The sequence below is a fragment of the Periplaneta americana genome, chromosome 1, assembly GCF_040183065.1.
Source record: "Periplaneta americana isolate PAMFEO1 chromosome 1, P.americana_PAMFEO1_priV1, whole genome shotgun sequence".
NCBI lineage: Eukaryota > Metazoa > Arthropoda > Insecta > Blattodea > Blattidae > Periplaneta > Periplaneta americana.
The window spans coordinates 153,513,798-153,529,842 of record NC_091117.1 but is presented as its reverse complement, the minus strand read 5'-3'; the positions used below and the strand labels follow the sequence as shown (position 1 = coordinate 153,529,842).

The 16,045-nt window shown below is 37.2% G+C and overlaps 1 protein-coding gene across 2 annotated transcripts in view; it reads right to left on the bottom strand.

Moving 5' to 3' along the window:
* Nucleotides 1-7,313: 7,313 nt before the first annotated feature.
* The window catches only part of LOC138702250 (uncharacterized), a 123,185-nt gene continuing 114,453 nt past the window's right edge, over nt 7,314-16,045 (bottom strand). The window contains exons 3-4 of one of the 2 annotated variants that reach the window (XR_011332827.1): nt 8,461-14,096; nt 7,314-8,345 (exon numbers count right to left, since the gene is read on the bottom strand). Coding sequence is in view for 1 of the 2 variants with exons in the window: in XM_069829838.1 (XP_069685939.1) it covers nt 12,572-14,096 (1,525 nt within the window). In the remaining variant the exon portion in view is untranslated. Of the gene's footprint in view, nt 14,097-16,045 lie in introns of both variants that reach the window. The other variant, XM_069829838.1, reaches the window with a different exon arrangement.

Sequence of the window (16,045 nt, the reverse complement as noted above, 5' to 3'; positions counted from 1 at the left end):
AGCAGGTGGGGGAAATCGGGATGCGACGTAGGCAAACGGACGACAGTATCTGTGCGAAAATATGATTCAATATTGGAAATTTTCGGCACTGGAAAACGCGAACATATTTCTAAAACGTACTATAATCACCCAACTCAATACTGCGGCCTTGGTTCTGTGTGGAGGACAGTTGGAACTTCGTTAGTAGAAGGGGTGGGAGTGAAGTACATTCAAAAACTCAGGTACAATAAAAGTTGAAGTAAAAATAAAATGATGTCCCTGTATATGTTACCGTCAAAATCAATTTCAACTAGTAAAAACTAATTTAAACAAACAAAAGCAGGAACAAAAAGCGTATGTGCAAGGCGAGTCGCTATGAGTTCCTACAAAATCATAGCAGGTATAAATAGGCTATTTGAAAAATGGAGATATGTTAAGTAAAGCAAATCCGTGGCGCTACACCCATGAAGGGCCAAGACCGATCAGCCGGCTGCTGGCCTCACGTCCACATGCCGAAGCAGAGGTGGACGATCATGCAACCAGAATGGAGGTATCGTGTGGTTAGCACTATGATTCCCCCAGCCTTTATAGCTGGTTTGCGAAACCGGATTTTCGCTACCTATCGTAGCTCCCCAAGTGCATCACGATGCTGGGTGGGCATTGGTCTCGTGCACTAGCCTAAATTTCATGAGAAAATTTCTTCCCTCGCGAGGACTCAAACCAACGCGCATTCCGTAACGCGAGTCCTAGGCAGGATGGGGATATGTTAGTTCGTACAATATTAAAGAAATGGGGATAAGTTAATTCCTACAGTTTTGTAGGTTGGTAAATCTGTTGATCTACTATCATGCAGTCGCTGACTACCCTCAACGCCGTACACAGCCAATAGTCAACAGTCCGCCGGGGCGTACACGCCTTCATCACCAGGAAGTGTAGTGTATACAGAGCGAGAAGAATAAGCCTCTAATCGTGGTGAATAGTTTTAAATGTTGTAAACATTACAGGTCTGTGAAGAACAAATGCACATGACGCTGCGTCCAGACAAGTTGTCGAGCTGAAGTATGCACTGATGGGGTGAGTACAAACATTCTCGATACAAACAAATGCGAATTCGTACACAATCATGATGTAGATAAGAATTTGAATAGACAAAAAATGAGCAACGCTTTTAAGAGAAAAGCTTTGGAAAAGTATCTATTTCAGAAAGGCCTACAAAAATAGTTAGGATTGAAATTGTAAAACATGAAAACGAAAATGAACTGACGTTATCAGGCGTTGCTCTCATAAGACGTAACATGTATTATGTAGATCAAGCCTTTACCCCGTTCTGCCTAAGCCTAGATAAGCAGTACAAGAAATATTGAATACATTTGACATAAAGACCAATAGAGGCGAAAATTTCGTTGTTGAAAATTATACAGAAAGTGAGATAGTAGTTTTCTCATGCGTAACAAATTTAACAAACCTAAAAAACTCAACAACTGTTTATATGAACGGAACATTCCAGTATTGCGCCGAAACTTTTACTAATTTATACCATACATGTTCTCATGAATAGTAATTACGTACCATTGATTTTCACACTTTTGCCAGATAAGAGATATGAAACCTATACGAGACTCCTTAATATAATGAAAAATTTTGGAGTTGTTCCTTCTAACTTTGTAATCGATTTTGAGATTGCTACAAAAAGAGCAATTGAATCAGTATTTCCAGAGATCGAAATACAAGGTTCTGCTTTTAATTTAGGCCAGATTTGGTATAGGAAAATGCAACAATTAGGGCTTGCCAAAGAATATGTTACTGGAGAGAGTGAAATAGGAAAGTCGTTGACTTACTTCTTTGGATTGCCATTTCTTGATAAGGAGACGTAAGTGAATACTTTGTTAGGACTTGAAGCCTCAGAACCAAACATTAGACGAATTTTGTGATTATATTGTAAACACATACGTATGTCAGCGAAGATAGTACTTTCTCACCACAGATGTGGTCTTTTTTTTCACACTACCAATGCCTGTTATTTTTCTTTCTTTCTTCCTCTTTCTTTCTTCTTTTCTTTCTTCCTTTCCCTACTTTTCTCTTTCTTTCGTCCTTTCTGTTTCTTTCTTTCTCTTCCTTTCTATTTCTTTCTTCCTTTCTTCCTTTCTCTTTCGTTCTTCCTTTCTTTCTCTCGCTTTCTTCCTTTTTCTCTTTCTTTTTCCTTTCTCTTCCTTTCTTTCGTTCTCTCCCTTTCTTTCTTTCCTGCTTTCTTTCGTTCTTTCCCATTCTTCCTCTTTCTTTCTTTCTTTCTTTCTTTCTTTCTTTCTTTCTTTCTTTCTTTCTTTCTTTCTCCTTTACCTCCTCTCTTATCTGACTTACTAGTGCAGATAGGGAAGGGAGATTCATTGGATCGCACATTACAGCTCTCGTAAATGAGGGCCTCCCTGGGCACGGAATCGGCATGATGCAGGGCCACCGCAGAAACATTGCAGGACAATCACAAGACAACGAACAAACACCCAGTCCCTTGGACGAAAGAAAAATGTATTCCATTGTTCGAAATTCTGGAAGTCAGACCTGGGATCGTTTGGTTGGGAAGCGCACTCATTAGGTTTTACCTAACAAAGCACTTGATCTGTGTACACAACGCCGTCGGTGGATTAAATGAGCTTTGCTAATCGTTTACGCATTTAAACCACTCGGAAGCGTTTTAAATAGCTGCGTATGAAACTGCACTGAAAGTAGCATTCTGCACCGCAACAGCTTCGTTATTGGAAGGGTTGTTATTGTATCAAATCAAACCAGTTCCTCATAGTCGTACCTTAATTTTCTACTGAATTTATATTTGTTACGCATTCTCTGTGTTAATTCGTAAACGCAAATTTTTGTTGCTTCTAAAATAAAAGTAGACCATTTTTAAGTGGTAATTATTTTGTATGTGTTATATAAGTATAATAAAATTATCCAATTACGCAAATAATGTATGGTATATAAATTTAGTATAAATGAAGGTGAATGTAGGGAGATAAAATTTATTATTATTATTATTATATTATTATTATTATTATTATTATTATTATTATTATTATTATTATTATTATTATTATTAAAGAACAGAATTGGAGTCATCTGAATCTTGCGTTCTTTGTCGAAATTAACAGATTGAAATAGACTGAATAATTCCTAGAAAGTTATTTTCTTATATTATAATTTGGAACATATCTGTATAAGATAATGTATTAAAATTGTAAAGACGCCAGAAGTATTGAACGTAAGGTTACAGAAGGGAACAGTTGATTGGTCGTAAAAAGGAAGATGACAGCCAATTTTCTCTGCTCTCCAATTGGTATTACGGAATCTAATTTGGGTCTCAGATTACTCGAAAGCTTCGAAAGCCGGTTCTTGTTAAAATAAATTTAAGGTTATGTTCTTCTGTCGCTATTTTAATAGTCTTGCTTGTATGTAGAATGCTTCTGAGTTAGACGAAATAAAAAAAGGCTGGAATTATCAAGACTGTCGCTTTAAAGGAATGCATGTGTACAAAACGATAGGGTTAACCTTAATACTATGTAAAACACTCAAGTTAGGCAGCTTTATTGGTTAATTGCTTTTTTACAACGTTTATAAAAGTTGCAGCGTGGTTAATTACTTGAGGGAGTGAAATTCTTTAATTAACTGTGTCTCTCGCGTAGTTCTTCAGCTCTTGCACATTCCTCTAGGGAGGCAATAAATATCCCAGAGTTTGCGCTATTTTAACGTCTGAGCCACAGGTGCCGTAGTCCGCGGTGCAGATGGGCATATCTCCAATCCTGTTCTTTTTTTTTTTACCGAGATACTTTTCTCTATCACCATAGTTACACCGGACCAAAAAGTATTGGCATACTTAATGTTTTCCTTATAAGATCTGTAAAAAGGGAAAATTTAAGAAAATAATATGTTTATTCCTTAATATAATGTAAAACTAATAATCTTTCACTGAAATTACAACAACAATAACACAAAATAATTATTTACAAAAGAAAATCTAATTTCTGCTTTAAAAAATGTAGGCCTATTGGCACATTATACTAATGTATTTTCAGTATTCTCTATGCAAGCCATTAGCACGGATATCAACTTCCAGACGTCTCGGCATTGAATGAATCAAATTTCTCGTTGTTTCAGGGAAAATTTCAGATCATACATCCAAGAACCCTCTTAAATTCTTTTTAATAGATGGTGACGTTTGGCCTTTTCTCTTTCAAGATAATCCCACAAATACTCAATGGGATTCAAACCTGTGCTCTGTGCTGGAGCAAGAAGTATTTTGGAGGCATTATATAGCCGTCAAATGAGCAAACTTGGAACAGTGTTTAACTTGGAACATTATCATAGGATATTTTCGTTTTGTCACAGTGGCAACATAATATTCATTTGTTACTTTGTTGTGCAGTACATTGGTTCTATTACAGTTTGGTGTTACTGTGACAAAACGAAAATACCCTATGATAATGTTCCAAGTTAAAACACTGTTCCAAGTTTGCCCATTTGACGGTAGCCATTCTGTTGTTTTTAAAGAGGTGTATTAGGGGTCGTTATCTTGTTGGAAACGGAAGATTTCATCCAGGCTAAGCTTGTGCACGCTGCTGGACAAAATATCCGCAACACACCAATGAATTTGTACGGATCCATTTCTCCATTAATAAAGGTCCGATTTCTAACTCCCGAGGATGCCAGGCACCTCCAAACCATAACATGCCCACCTCTATGTTTTACTGTTGGAACTACGTGTTGTTGTTATTATTATTCTGTGTTACGTTTTCGCCACACTTTTTTCCGTCCTTCAGAACCGAAAAAGTTGAACTTGGACTCTTCTGAGAATATGACATTGTTCCAGAATTCCAATGATTTTCCATAATATTCCTTGGCAAACTCAAGGAGTTTTTTTTCCTGTTTATCTAGGAAATATTTGGTTTTTGCTGGAAGACCTGCCATAAATATCAGCAAGATCTTGATATGCTGCTTTCATTCAAGGTTCTTAAAGATAGTGTTACCTGTGAATCTTGAACAAATAACGTTAGCCTTTGTGTTCCTACGAAAGGTATGAATTGTCACAATCTTTCCTACACAAGAAATTATTAATCTTTTCGTCGGTTTTCAGATCATTAAAACTTCCAACTTGCGATAGCAATAAATCTGATACATACATGTTTCGTAATTTATAATTTGCATAATGGTAAATACTGTATTTTTAGCATAGGTATGTGTTATTGTTCTTATTATTAATATCATAAATATTATTATAATCATTCTTGATCAAGGAAGAAATGTCTTGCGTTGCCTATTGAACGTCCTTTTATAACTTAATTTCAGCTTCTACATTATCGTGGTCATCGTCACCTCTTCACCTCGGACTGTACAAATCAAAGTGAATCCAACTTATTCTTTCATTGTGATTGCTGACATAGTATTGTTGGGTTGCGTGTTGACGGCCTCTTTAAACATTAACACCGCCATTTTAGGCTGTAAACAGAACGTTATAACTTGCACCTGCTGAACATTTCGTCCTTTACTTTCTGCATTCAGTGGTTGTACAGGGTCACTCCAAACGTAATGCACAACATTTATTTAAAAATTACATTTTTATCCTACAGTTTTTCTATTTTCACAGAATGTAGATATATCGTTTAGGAACAAAATTTCACTTTTCCACATAATCCCCGTCATTTTCAACTGCCTTACGCCACCTTGGAACCAGGGCCTGCATACATGCACGGTAAAAGCACGGTATAGAGTCACGAAGCTTGAGTTGTGAGGGTGCTAGAAACAATAGACTGTTGCGCTCGGGCGTGGGTTCGATTCCTGCTTAGGCTGGTTACCTGGTTGGGTTTTTTCCGAGGTTTTCCCCAACCGTAAGGCAAATGTCAGGTAATCTATGGCGAATCCTCGACTTCATCTCGTCAAATATCATCTCACTATCACCAATTCCATCGACGCTAAGTAACCTCGTAGTTTATACAGCGTCGTTAAATAACCAAATAACAATTATTATTTCAGCGCTGTGGAGTAAGCCTTGGCACGTCTGACCGTAAAACTAGCGGGCCCGGGTTCAAACCCCGGTTGGGACAAGTTATCTGCTTGAAGTTCTTTTCCTGTGCTTTTCTCAGCCCATTAAGAGCAAATGCTCGGTAACTTTCGACGCTGAATCCTGGACTCACATCGCTAACATTATCACCTTAATCTCACTCAGATGCTAGATGACCATAGCAGTTAATAAAGTGTCGTAAAATAACCAATTAAAATAATAGATTAATAATAATAATAATAATAATAGTAATAATAATAATAATAATAATAATAGTAATAAAACAGATTTGGACATTAGTTGCGAAAGGGAATTTGTACGCAGGCCTATATTAATAATATTAACATATACTTTCATAATAAAATTTGTAGGAAGAAGATTTATTAAAATTCTGTGTTAAACGATTAAGAAGTTTTAAGTTATAAATGACTATTTCACAACAAATGCCCAGCGCTGTAGCAGCTTCCATCAATTTTTAAACCACGAACAGCAACTGATCGTCACATTGAACCCTCATCAACATCTGTCCGCAAGACAGAAAACTGACGGGGCGAAAAACGACGACTAATTATATTTTGTTTGTAGAACTTTCTGTGAGAGACAGGGTTCTTTCAGTGTACAGCAAATCTATTACACAGCGTAATCGGTTTTACTTTCTTACGAGAGAAGACATGCTGGGAGTTTTTATATCTTATTAAAAGCACCTGATGGGATCTACCCTCGGAAACTTCGAATAAAATGGTAATGACTAAACAACGAACATGAGAAATGAAGGCTTATTTCTAACTAATGATATGGCTAAACTTGTTAAATAAACAACTTGCATACTTTCACTGTCTTAAATAATGAAACTACTATGATACTTTACCTAGTGACTAATTTTGGCGGGAACTTTAAGCCATTACCATTATTCCTCTTACGCATGAAATTGATGTGTGCCCAATTAATCGTGTTGTTTTCATGTTGGGTGAAGCTGTATGATTTTCTTAACGCTGACCACATGGCCGTGAAATGTGATAGTGGAATAATAGAGTTTGAATAGAGCTGTCAATATAAGTAGAGGTTAAGTGTTAATCTTTGAGGGGCATATTCATAGACATTCTTAGCGCGGGCTTCCGGTGGATGATCAGCGAACTAACGTTTTTCGTATTCATAAACCAGTGATAGCAATATGATATGATATGAATCCTGTACAAGTAATCAGTCGATAGCCGGGGCTAGTTTAGCACGCTCGTAGCGCGGGCTAGCGAAATGTCTAGGAATAGCACCCTGAGATATTAACTCAACAGTACAACTTTCTTAAATTATTTAATATCATAAAGGATTTGCTCTGTACATACTTTACATTATTTGAAAAATAGACAGAAACTCCTTCAGAAAGGGGTTTGTTTAGATTTAATCCATTGCTGTGAGAAGAAGATAAAAAATGAATATTTACTTCCTTCATTATTAATAGCAAGACGGACAGATAATTGAAACTGGTTATTTCAATATTATAGATATGTTAAATTTGTCCTACAGAATTTATTGTAATATTGACGCTTAATATTTTAGGAGAAAAATTCGCTCCGGTGCCGGGAATCGAACGCGGGTCCTTGGTTCTACGTACCAAGCGCTCTGACCACTGAGCTACGCCGAATCCAATCCACAGCACCGGATCGAATTCTCCTCCTTCGATGTTTCCCTTTGTGGCCTGACTCCAAGTTAGGCATGTACTGTATATGTTGACGTGTATCCAATACCATTCTCTTAGCTAGCAATGCATAATAACTGCGGATTCCCGGCCAACAAGTCACTCAATAGAGTGCGCTCCTAGTATAATGGCAGTTGACATTGGATAGACGTCAACATATATATATATATATATATATATATATATATATATATATATATATATATATATGTCTAACTTGGAGTCAGGCCACAAAGGGAAACATCGAAGGAGGAGAATTCGATCCGGTGCTATGGATTGGATTCGGCTTAGCTCAGTGGTCAGAGCGCTTGGTACGTAGAACCAAGGACCCGCCTCCCATCCCCGGCGCCGGACAGAATTTTTCTCCTAAAATATTAAGTGGTTATTTCAGTTTACTGACCGTCCTCTAATATAAAACGTTCGTTATTCCTTTATACTAATGGAATCTACCAAGTAAATTATTTATGTAGTATGTAGTGTAAAATCCAGTGTGTGTGCTCACAAAAATAGGCTCTATTTATGACATTTATAGCAACAAAAAAATCTAAAGAAAACCCCTTTCTGAATGACAACTTTCTTGAATAATTTCAACGGAAAAATTGTTTCGAGGCCGGGTATCGATCCCGGGACCTTTCGCTTAGTGTCTCAATTGAAACGGTGTCAGGTGTAGTTCCTGGGTAGCTCAATCGGTAGAGCGTTCGTGCGCTAAGCGAAAGGTCCCGGAATCGATACACGGCCCCGGAACAATTTTTCCCTTGAAATTATTCAAGTCTCCTTCACAGGGAGCCATACCTGAAAGCCAGATTTGCATGACAACTTTCTTGTTTTAAAATTAAACCATATAGACTATTATGTACGTACAATCTTTTGTATGTTCATTGATGAATCAGTCTTAAGTCGTAATATATACACACTTCATAATAACATGTTTTGTACATGACTATAATTTACTTACAACAATTTTCGTAAGTTGGTAACAGTAATGGGAATCACAAAATTCCACTGAGATTTTTGGATATTGCACATCACTTTGTCATTATTGTCGGCACTACCAGAGTATCCAGACACACTCTCACATGTATTCAATTGCTTGTCATTAAATAATATGGTAAACACGTGTCATCTTCTGAGCGGGCATAATGGCCTAGGCCTTAGTTCCCACACCGTGTTAAAATCCTCTTTAAATAGGTTTTCGATACATAACATTTAGTCTTTCTATTTCTCTTCGCTTCACTTGAGTATTTCGTTCATTACTGTTATCGAATGTAGTCGCTTAGGAACCAGTTCAGTTCACAAACACTTACCAACACTGTAACACACTATTATATAGTTGGAATAATTTCAATATAGCGAACTTCATATTTGTCTGAATTTCTCACAACACGAGGTTTAAATGTATGATATTCGCGGTCGCGAGTTCAAAGTCTCATGGATGCAATTAACGTAAGTTCGTTGTTTATAGTTACGGACAGAGCATCTGCTTTTATGTCTGAGAACTGTTTTAAGACGAATCACGAATTATTTGTGGAAAATGGAACTGCAACAGATTTGACTCGACTTATCCTAGTTTCCTCTCTTACAATTCTCCATTACGGCATTTCCATCGCCTTTCGAGGGATTTTCTGGTCTTGTCAGTTTGCACTGTAATACATTCTCTGGCACAGTGCAATGATTTCACATATCAGCAACGTGAGCCAGAAACGATTAAGATAGGCATTATTTTTATTTAAAAGATTCAGATAAACTAGATCAAGTTGTAAGGCAAGTGCTAATACAGATATTTAATAATTTATGAATGGCATGTGCTATTATAGGAGAATTTGATAGCTAAAGTCAACCTTGGGGAACGCCTTGAAGCTACATTAAATTGCCGGTCATGAGTTTTATTCTGCCTTGGGCACGGATGTATGTATGTTGTCTGTGTGTAGTTCTATCTTGCCTGAGGTAGAAGTTCGACATTTTACCTGCCTGTCATGCGTGACCGACTATGTGGCTTAAAAGTGTGGCTCAGGTGCTAGCGCGCTAGTCTTTCATCCAGGCGACCCGGGTTCGATCTCCGGTCTGGTCGTGATGGAATTTGTGGTGGACAAATCAGATGTTGCATAGGGTTTTCTCGAGGTACTCCCGTTTCCCTATATCATTCCACCAACACACTCCACCTCTGCTCACTTAATTTATAATCTTCAATATTAGAAACAGACTGGAGTGTAGTCTTGGAGGTAGTACGTGTTTCCTATGGCAATATGGAAGGGCTTGGGATTTCGGGCTCCTGGGGCTTATCAGGTTACTCGTATGCGGATAGGACCTGGAAGCAGGGTAGCCCACCTGTCAGCGTCGACTGATCAGGAAGAGCTTGGGGCTCCTGGGGCTTATTAGGCTACACGTCCGCGAAACGAGATCTGGCCTAGCAGGAGCCGAGGCAAAGTGGCCCAGCTGTCAGCGTCGGATTCAGGAAGTCCACCAGGCCACTTGACGGACTTGGACAATTATCGAGTATACAGGGTGTTTCAGGAATATTTTGACAAACCTTGGGAGCATGTTCCTCACACCAAAACAAGAAAAAAAGTTCATATAAACATGTCCGAAAATCCTTAGTTTTTTAGTTATTAATGAAAGAACATAATGAAACATCTGTTAGATATTGTCAGCTTGGCAGCAAGTACTGCAACTTTAATCAATTCAGAAACTCGTAACAATGTAAGTGGAAGCAAGAGGAGAACATTTTGAATATTTGTTAAGAGTTTCTGATTTGATTAAAGTCGCAACACTTGCTACCAAGCTGATAATATCTAATAGATGTTTCATTATGTTCTTTATTAATAACTAAAAAGCTAACAATGAAAGTGGAAGCAAAAGGAAAACATTTTGAGCATTTGTTATGAGTTTCTGAATTGATTAAAGTTGCAATACTTGCTTCCAAGCTGATAATATCTAACAGATGTTTATTATGTTCTTTCATTAATAACTAAAAAACTAAAGATTTTGAGACATATGTTTATATGAACTTTTTTCTTGTTTTGGCGTGAAGAACATGCCCCCAAGGTTTGTCAAAATATTTATGAAACACTCTGTATAGGGCGCACAACGGGTCAAAGCGTGCCTAAGTGTATGGACCCGTCCCGACTTCAGCTCTCGTAAAGCCATTCAACCAGGTTCAAAAGCAAAGGAGAAAGACTAATGGACGGCACATCTAATTCGGAAATGGAGCACATTTTAATTGTCAATTCGTTGGGAACATTAAAATGTAATAAGCTTAGTATTAACATTTTGAAATAAAATATTAAGTAAACTTTATAATCTTTCTTTGTAATTTCTCTTTGTATATTGATCGACACTGCACCTTAATCTTTGTACATAATCTGAGACCAGAGCAAAACATTATTATTTGTAGAGCGATAGGTTACCTATATGTGAAATGAAACGTAATTGTCAACGTAAGTACACCTTGGAGATATAGGCCCTATGGCGGACAAAGAGTTAGACATCTTAAAATTTTTTAACGTTGATTTTTAACTTTGCTAGAAAATATTGGTTAAATTCATATTCTAGCCATCTACTGTATATCCCAGGGTAAAACAGTCAATACTCATTTGAAAGGAGAGTTGACTAATAAAAATATCCCTTTATCATGATTTTGAACTCGCGTCGCTCAATCTATAGCCAATTGCTCAATTGCTTAGCTATTATCCCAGGGTAAAACAGTCAATACTCTTTTGAAAGGAAATTCAATAGACATCAGAACCTTTCTGAGAGTTGTGAGGAATAAAAATATCTCTTATCACGGTTTTGAACTCGTGTCATTCAAGTCCATAACCAATCGCTTGATTGGTTATTTATTACCCGATGTAAAATGTCGATACCTTGAAAGGAAATTCAATTGATGTCGGAACCTTTCTGAGAGTTATGAGGATTAAAAATATCCCTTTTTTCACAGTTTTTAACTCGCATCACTTAGTACATAACCGATCGTTCAATTGGTTAACTATTATGCTAGGATAAAATAGTCAATACTCATTGCAAAAGAAATTCAATGAAAGCCTGAACCTTTCTGAGAATAAAAATACCCTCTTAACACGGTTTTGAACTTACGTAATTGAAGTTCATAGCCATTCACTCCATTTATTAATTGTTATCTCAGGGAAAACGGTCGATACTCATTTGAAAGGAAATTCAATGAACGCCAGAATCTTCCCAAGAGTTAATTCTAAGAGTTGTGACGAATAAGATATTTATTTATCGCGACTTTGAACTCGAATCATTTAAATTCGTAGCCAATTGCTCGATCGATTTAAATCAACACCTTTCATATAGTCCAGTCTAACGCAAAATTAAAACGTTTTCGACGATGCTCATTGTGTCGAACTTAGTTCTGAATTGCATTTTGTTGAAGATAATCTTCATACCTGATAATAGGATATAGCAGGCCTGGGAGCTATTACCTCAATTGAGTCATACATATTTCCCCTTCACTCCAAGCACTGCTCAGTGACAGATTGTATCATAACTTTTACGAACTTTCTCTCTCGTTTGTCGCTTGAAATCCACCACTGATGCACAGTGCCCACTGTGCGTTTGTTTATAAGGCAGTGAAGCGGAACGGACATGGGAGGGGTTTCAGAGATTAGTTGCACTTCCCCGTTGTGCCCAGGGCTGCTATATAGCCTTTATAGCCTTCTATTAATTTCTCTTAGATTGACTTATACTGTATTTAACGAAACTCGTCCGTAGTTCTCAAAATACCGTATTTAATTTAGCTTCCACAGAAATTAACAATACCAAAAGCGTTCATTACTGTCAGTGCCTTTCAAGATTCATTCTCAGAAACTTAGGGACTGACCGATACTTATTGATCTCTCTCAAGAATCTATATTGCTAGCACTATCACTGTTATTGTTTGCAACATTGTTTGACGCTAGAAACCTATGTACACGCTCTTGGTATTCCATGGTGCTTTCTTCCATTGGGAGATAAGGTTCAATTCTCTCCGACACAGTATTAATCATATGCAAGCGATTTATTCCATTTTTACTTTGAACGGTATTCAGATGGATGCTGTTGTTTGGATGACAGTGTCTATGATTGGAGATGATATCAGGTTTCCTGAAGACTCCGTCTGTCTTGTGTCTTTTACTGGAGTTGTACGTGCCGTTTGAGGAAAGTGGAGGTGGCGGTGGAGTCCTTTCAAGGCCTTCCACTGTTCTTTCACAACTGCTTGAAGCGTTTTCGTGAGGATAACAATTCTTCATTCCCTTCCAAGCAATGCTAGCTGATAGTAATGACCATGCCAATTCGAGGGCAGAAGCTACGAGAATGTTTATAGCAACTACAGTCCTTACTTCTCTTCCACCTCGTGGAACTTTATGGTATTCGGGTTGTTCAAGCTTCTCATTTGGCGATGAAAATTTTGGGATTGTATGATTGATGTCAACGTTATCATTGTGGATTATTTCTGGAATGTTTTGAACGTCTTGCGGTTCGTATTTAATGGAAGGAATTGTCATGATGTCCTGCGATTCATCATTATTGTAAATTTTGGGAGTTGTATCTTCTTCAACTAAAACTCCTTTTTGAAAACCGCCACTTTGATCTTCATATTCCTCCGTGGATTTTTTGGGTCTGTTGATTTCGTCTTCAATTTCAGAACCTGCAGTAGGTTCTAGCATCATGTGAAATTTACTCAAATCTTTCGCTATGTTCAAGAAATCAAAAGTGTTATTTAAAGTTTTATTTGATTTCGCATTGGCTATTCGCATTATATGAGTATATTCTTCATTATTTCCATTTTTATTACCTTTCACAACTTTAGTTTCTGTATCGGATTCTTCTTGGTTGGAAATTTTACTATGTTTGTTTTCTATGTCTTCAGGGCTGTAATGCTCATCTTTTGAAGCGTGTGAAATATTAATTTCAAAATCATCAAGCGACAAATCATCCAGACCATGGCTAATGTTTTCAGTCGTAACCCCAATGTGTACATCTTGAAGATTTGGAAAATTTAAAGCTCCTGCAGAATTCTGCACACCAGTACTACTGTTAGGTAGATGATCTATTCCTTTGTCAGAATCATGGAAAGATGGCATTTTCGTGACTTCATCCACTCTGCCATGACTTTCTGGAGTATTTGATCCGTTCTCTTGGGCAACTTGAAAGCTGAGAGATGGAATGTCGTCGAAGCTACTGGTGACCACAGGTTGTTCCTGGATGTTGTGCGGATGAACAAAACCTTGATCGTAGTAGATGGATCTGTAGAGATCCTGATTAGATCTTTGCTCCTGAATGGCCGCCAGAGCAGCTGCTGTGATGACGAGGCATAGCAAGGAAGTTGTGGCGGCCACGGTTGAACAGATGAAGAACCATCGAATGTTGTTGTCCACGTACCATCTGGAAAAATTGAGAGAACATTTTAGAGCTGAGCCAGAGTAAATCGTTAGAATGAGTTTCTTATTGCAGAATCATAATGTATATTTAATATTTGAAATAAATTCTCTTACAGCTTAATGAATCTAAATGTATAGTTTTATTTAACGACAATTTTGAACTGTCATTCTTACACAGAATTATTGTGATATTAGTATGATTGTCATTTTTAGTTTTATGATTTTATGACTTTTTATAATGAGGGAATAAGCAGATATAAATCTGTTCTGTGAAAAATTGTGAAATTTGGAGTTAGGTATTTGAAGCCCTCAGAAATACGGTATTTCTGAAGGCTTTAAACTCATAACACTTGGGAAGATATGAATATTTTATCAGTTTCGGGAAGCTTTTTTGAGAGCTTACTTCGTCTTGACCCTGAAAATTCACGGATATGAAAGACCAATTTTATGTACGTGTTCATGCAATCATTCTTGGCAGGCTATCAATATTAATGCGAACTTGGAAGCCGGAAGTGTGCCATATAGGCCTACTGCAGTGATGTGGGCGGTGTAAGAGTACAATTGCTTGTAAGTCTTATAATAATTATAATTGCATCATGCTATACTAAGCCATGCCATGCGACATACGTCATATTTGGCACTCTTCTTGTTCCGGACAATAGCATGTTTCATTCTGATGCAACTAAGGAAGTCACAACATATTTTTAGCTTCAGAATATTAGCTAATTAAAGAAATCGTACTCCTGAATAGTTCGTTCTCTAATTGTAATATTTTTACGCTTAAAACTAAAGACAAAAGGTATTTTACAAACAATTTCAAATTAGTGTAACTCTGAAAATATTGAGAATAGGACCCATATTTAAATGACATTTTTTGCCCAATATTTCTTCGGAAATAAGCTCCGTAAGTGATGGTAACTCGTCTTGAATCACCCTGTATATTAGAGGAGGACGTAGTCATGTAGATGTAATAGAATCAAGCATCTCTTTGAGATGAATATTTTTAATTGTGTGATGTGATTGTTTCGGATGAGAGTCTTTCGTTACGTTAATGCGATTACCCACGGACGGATGTAACCACAAGGTTATTGTTTTAGGAGATTTTTGGAACTGGTTTGGATATACACATAATGGGACATGCCTGAAGTGGAATCAGAATTCACGGCTACGACTTAAACAAAATATTAATGCTTCGCACCTTTTAAGTTTCTTTTACCGCGGACTATAATTAGATTAAATGTTGCGTTAATATAATTAAACTTAGAAAAGCTATGAGGTGAGAAATTCCAGAACAAAAATGTACGTAATACCCTGAAAGAAGTTTTTTTTAAGGTTTGAATTTATTAATATTTTATATTCTACTCATATAATTAATAAACGTCATCAAGGATAGAACTGTCGGCCAGGGTTGCGAGCCGGTAGAGTGGTGACCTTCTGTGCCCGAGGTTGCGGGTTCGATCCCGTCCCAGGTCCATGAAATTTAAGTGTGCTTAAATGTGGCAGGCTCATGTCAGTAGATTTATTGGCGTGTAAAAGAACTCCTGGAGGACAAAATTCCGGCACACCTGCGACGCTGATATAATCTCGGCAGTTGTGAGCTTCATTAAATAAACCATAATTGAATTGAAGATATAACTTAATTTAAATTACTTTTTGCGTTCACATATCAGTGCTTAAGTTACAAATACATGAGGAGTGACATTTCCGGTCATTTTAAGGCCATGGAAATTCTACTCTCACATTAATAATGAGAGTGAATCAGTGCAGAAATTAAATTGTGAGACGGTGCTGTATCTGCAGATTTACATAACTAAAGAGTTATTCAGAGTCAGTGACTTGATACGGCGATGCTGGATAAACAGTGAAAAGAAACTGACAGAGGAAACAGAAGTGCTCAGAGAAAGCATGCTGCACAAAGTTTCGAACAATCTATTGGGACTGAACATTTAGTAA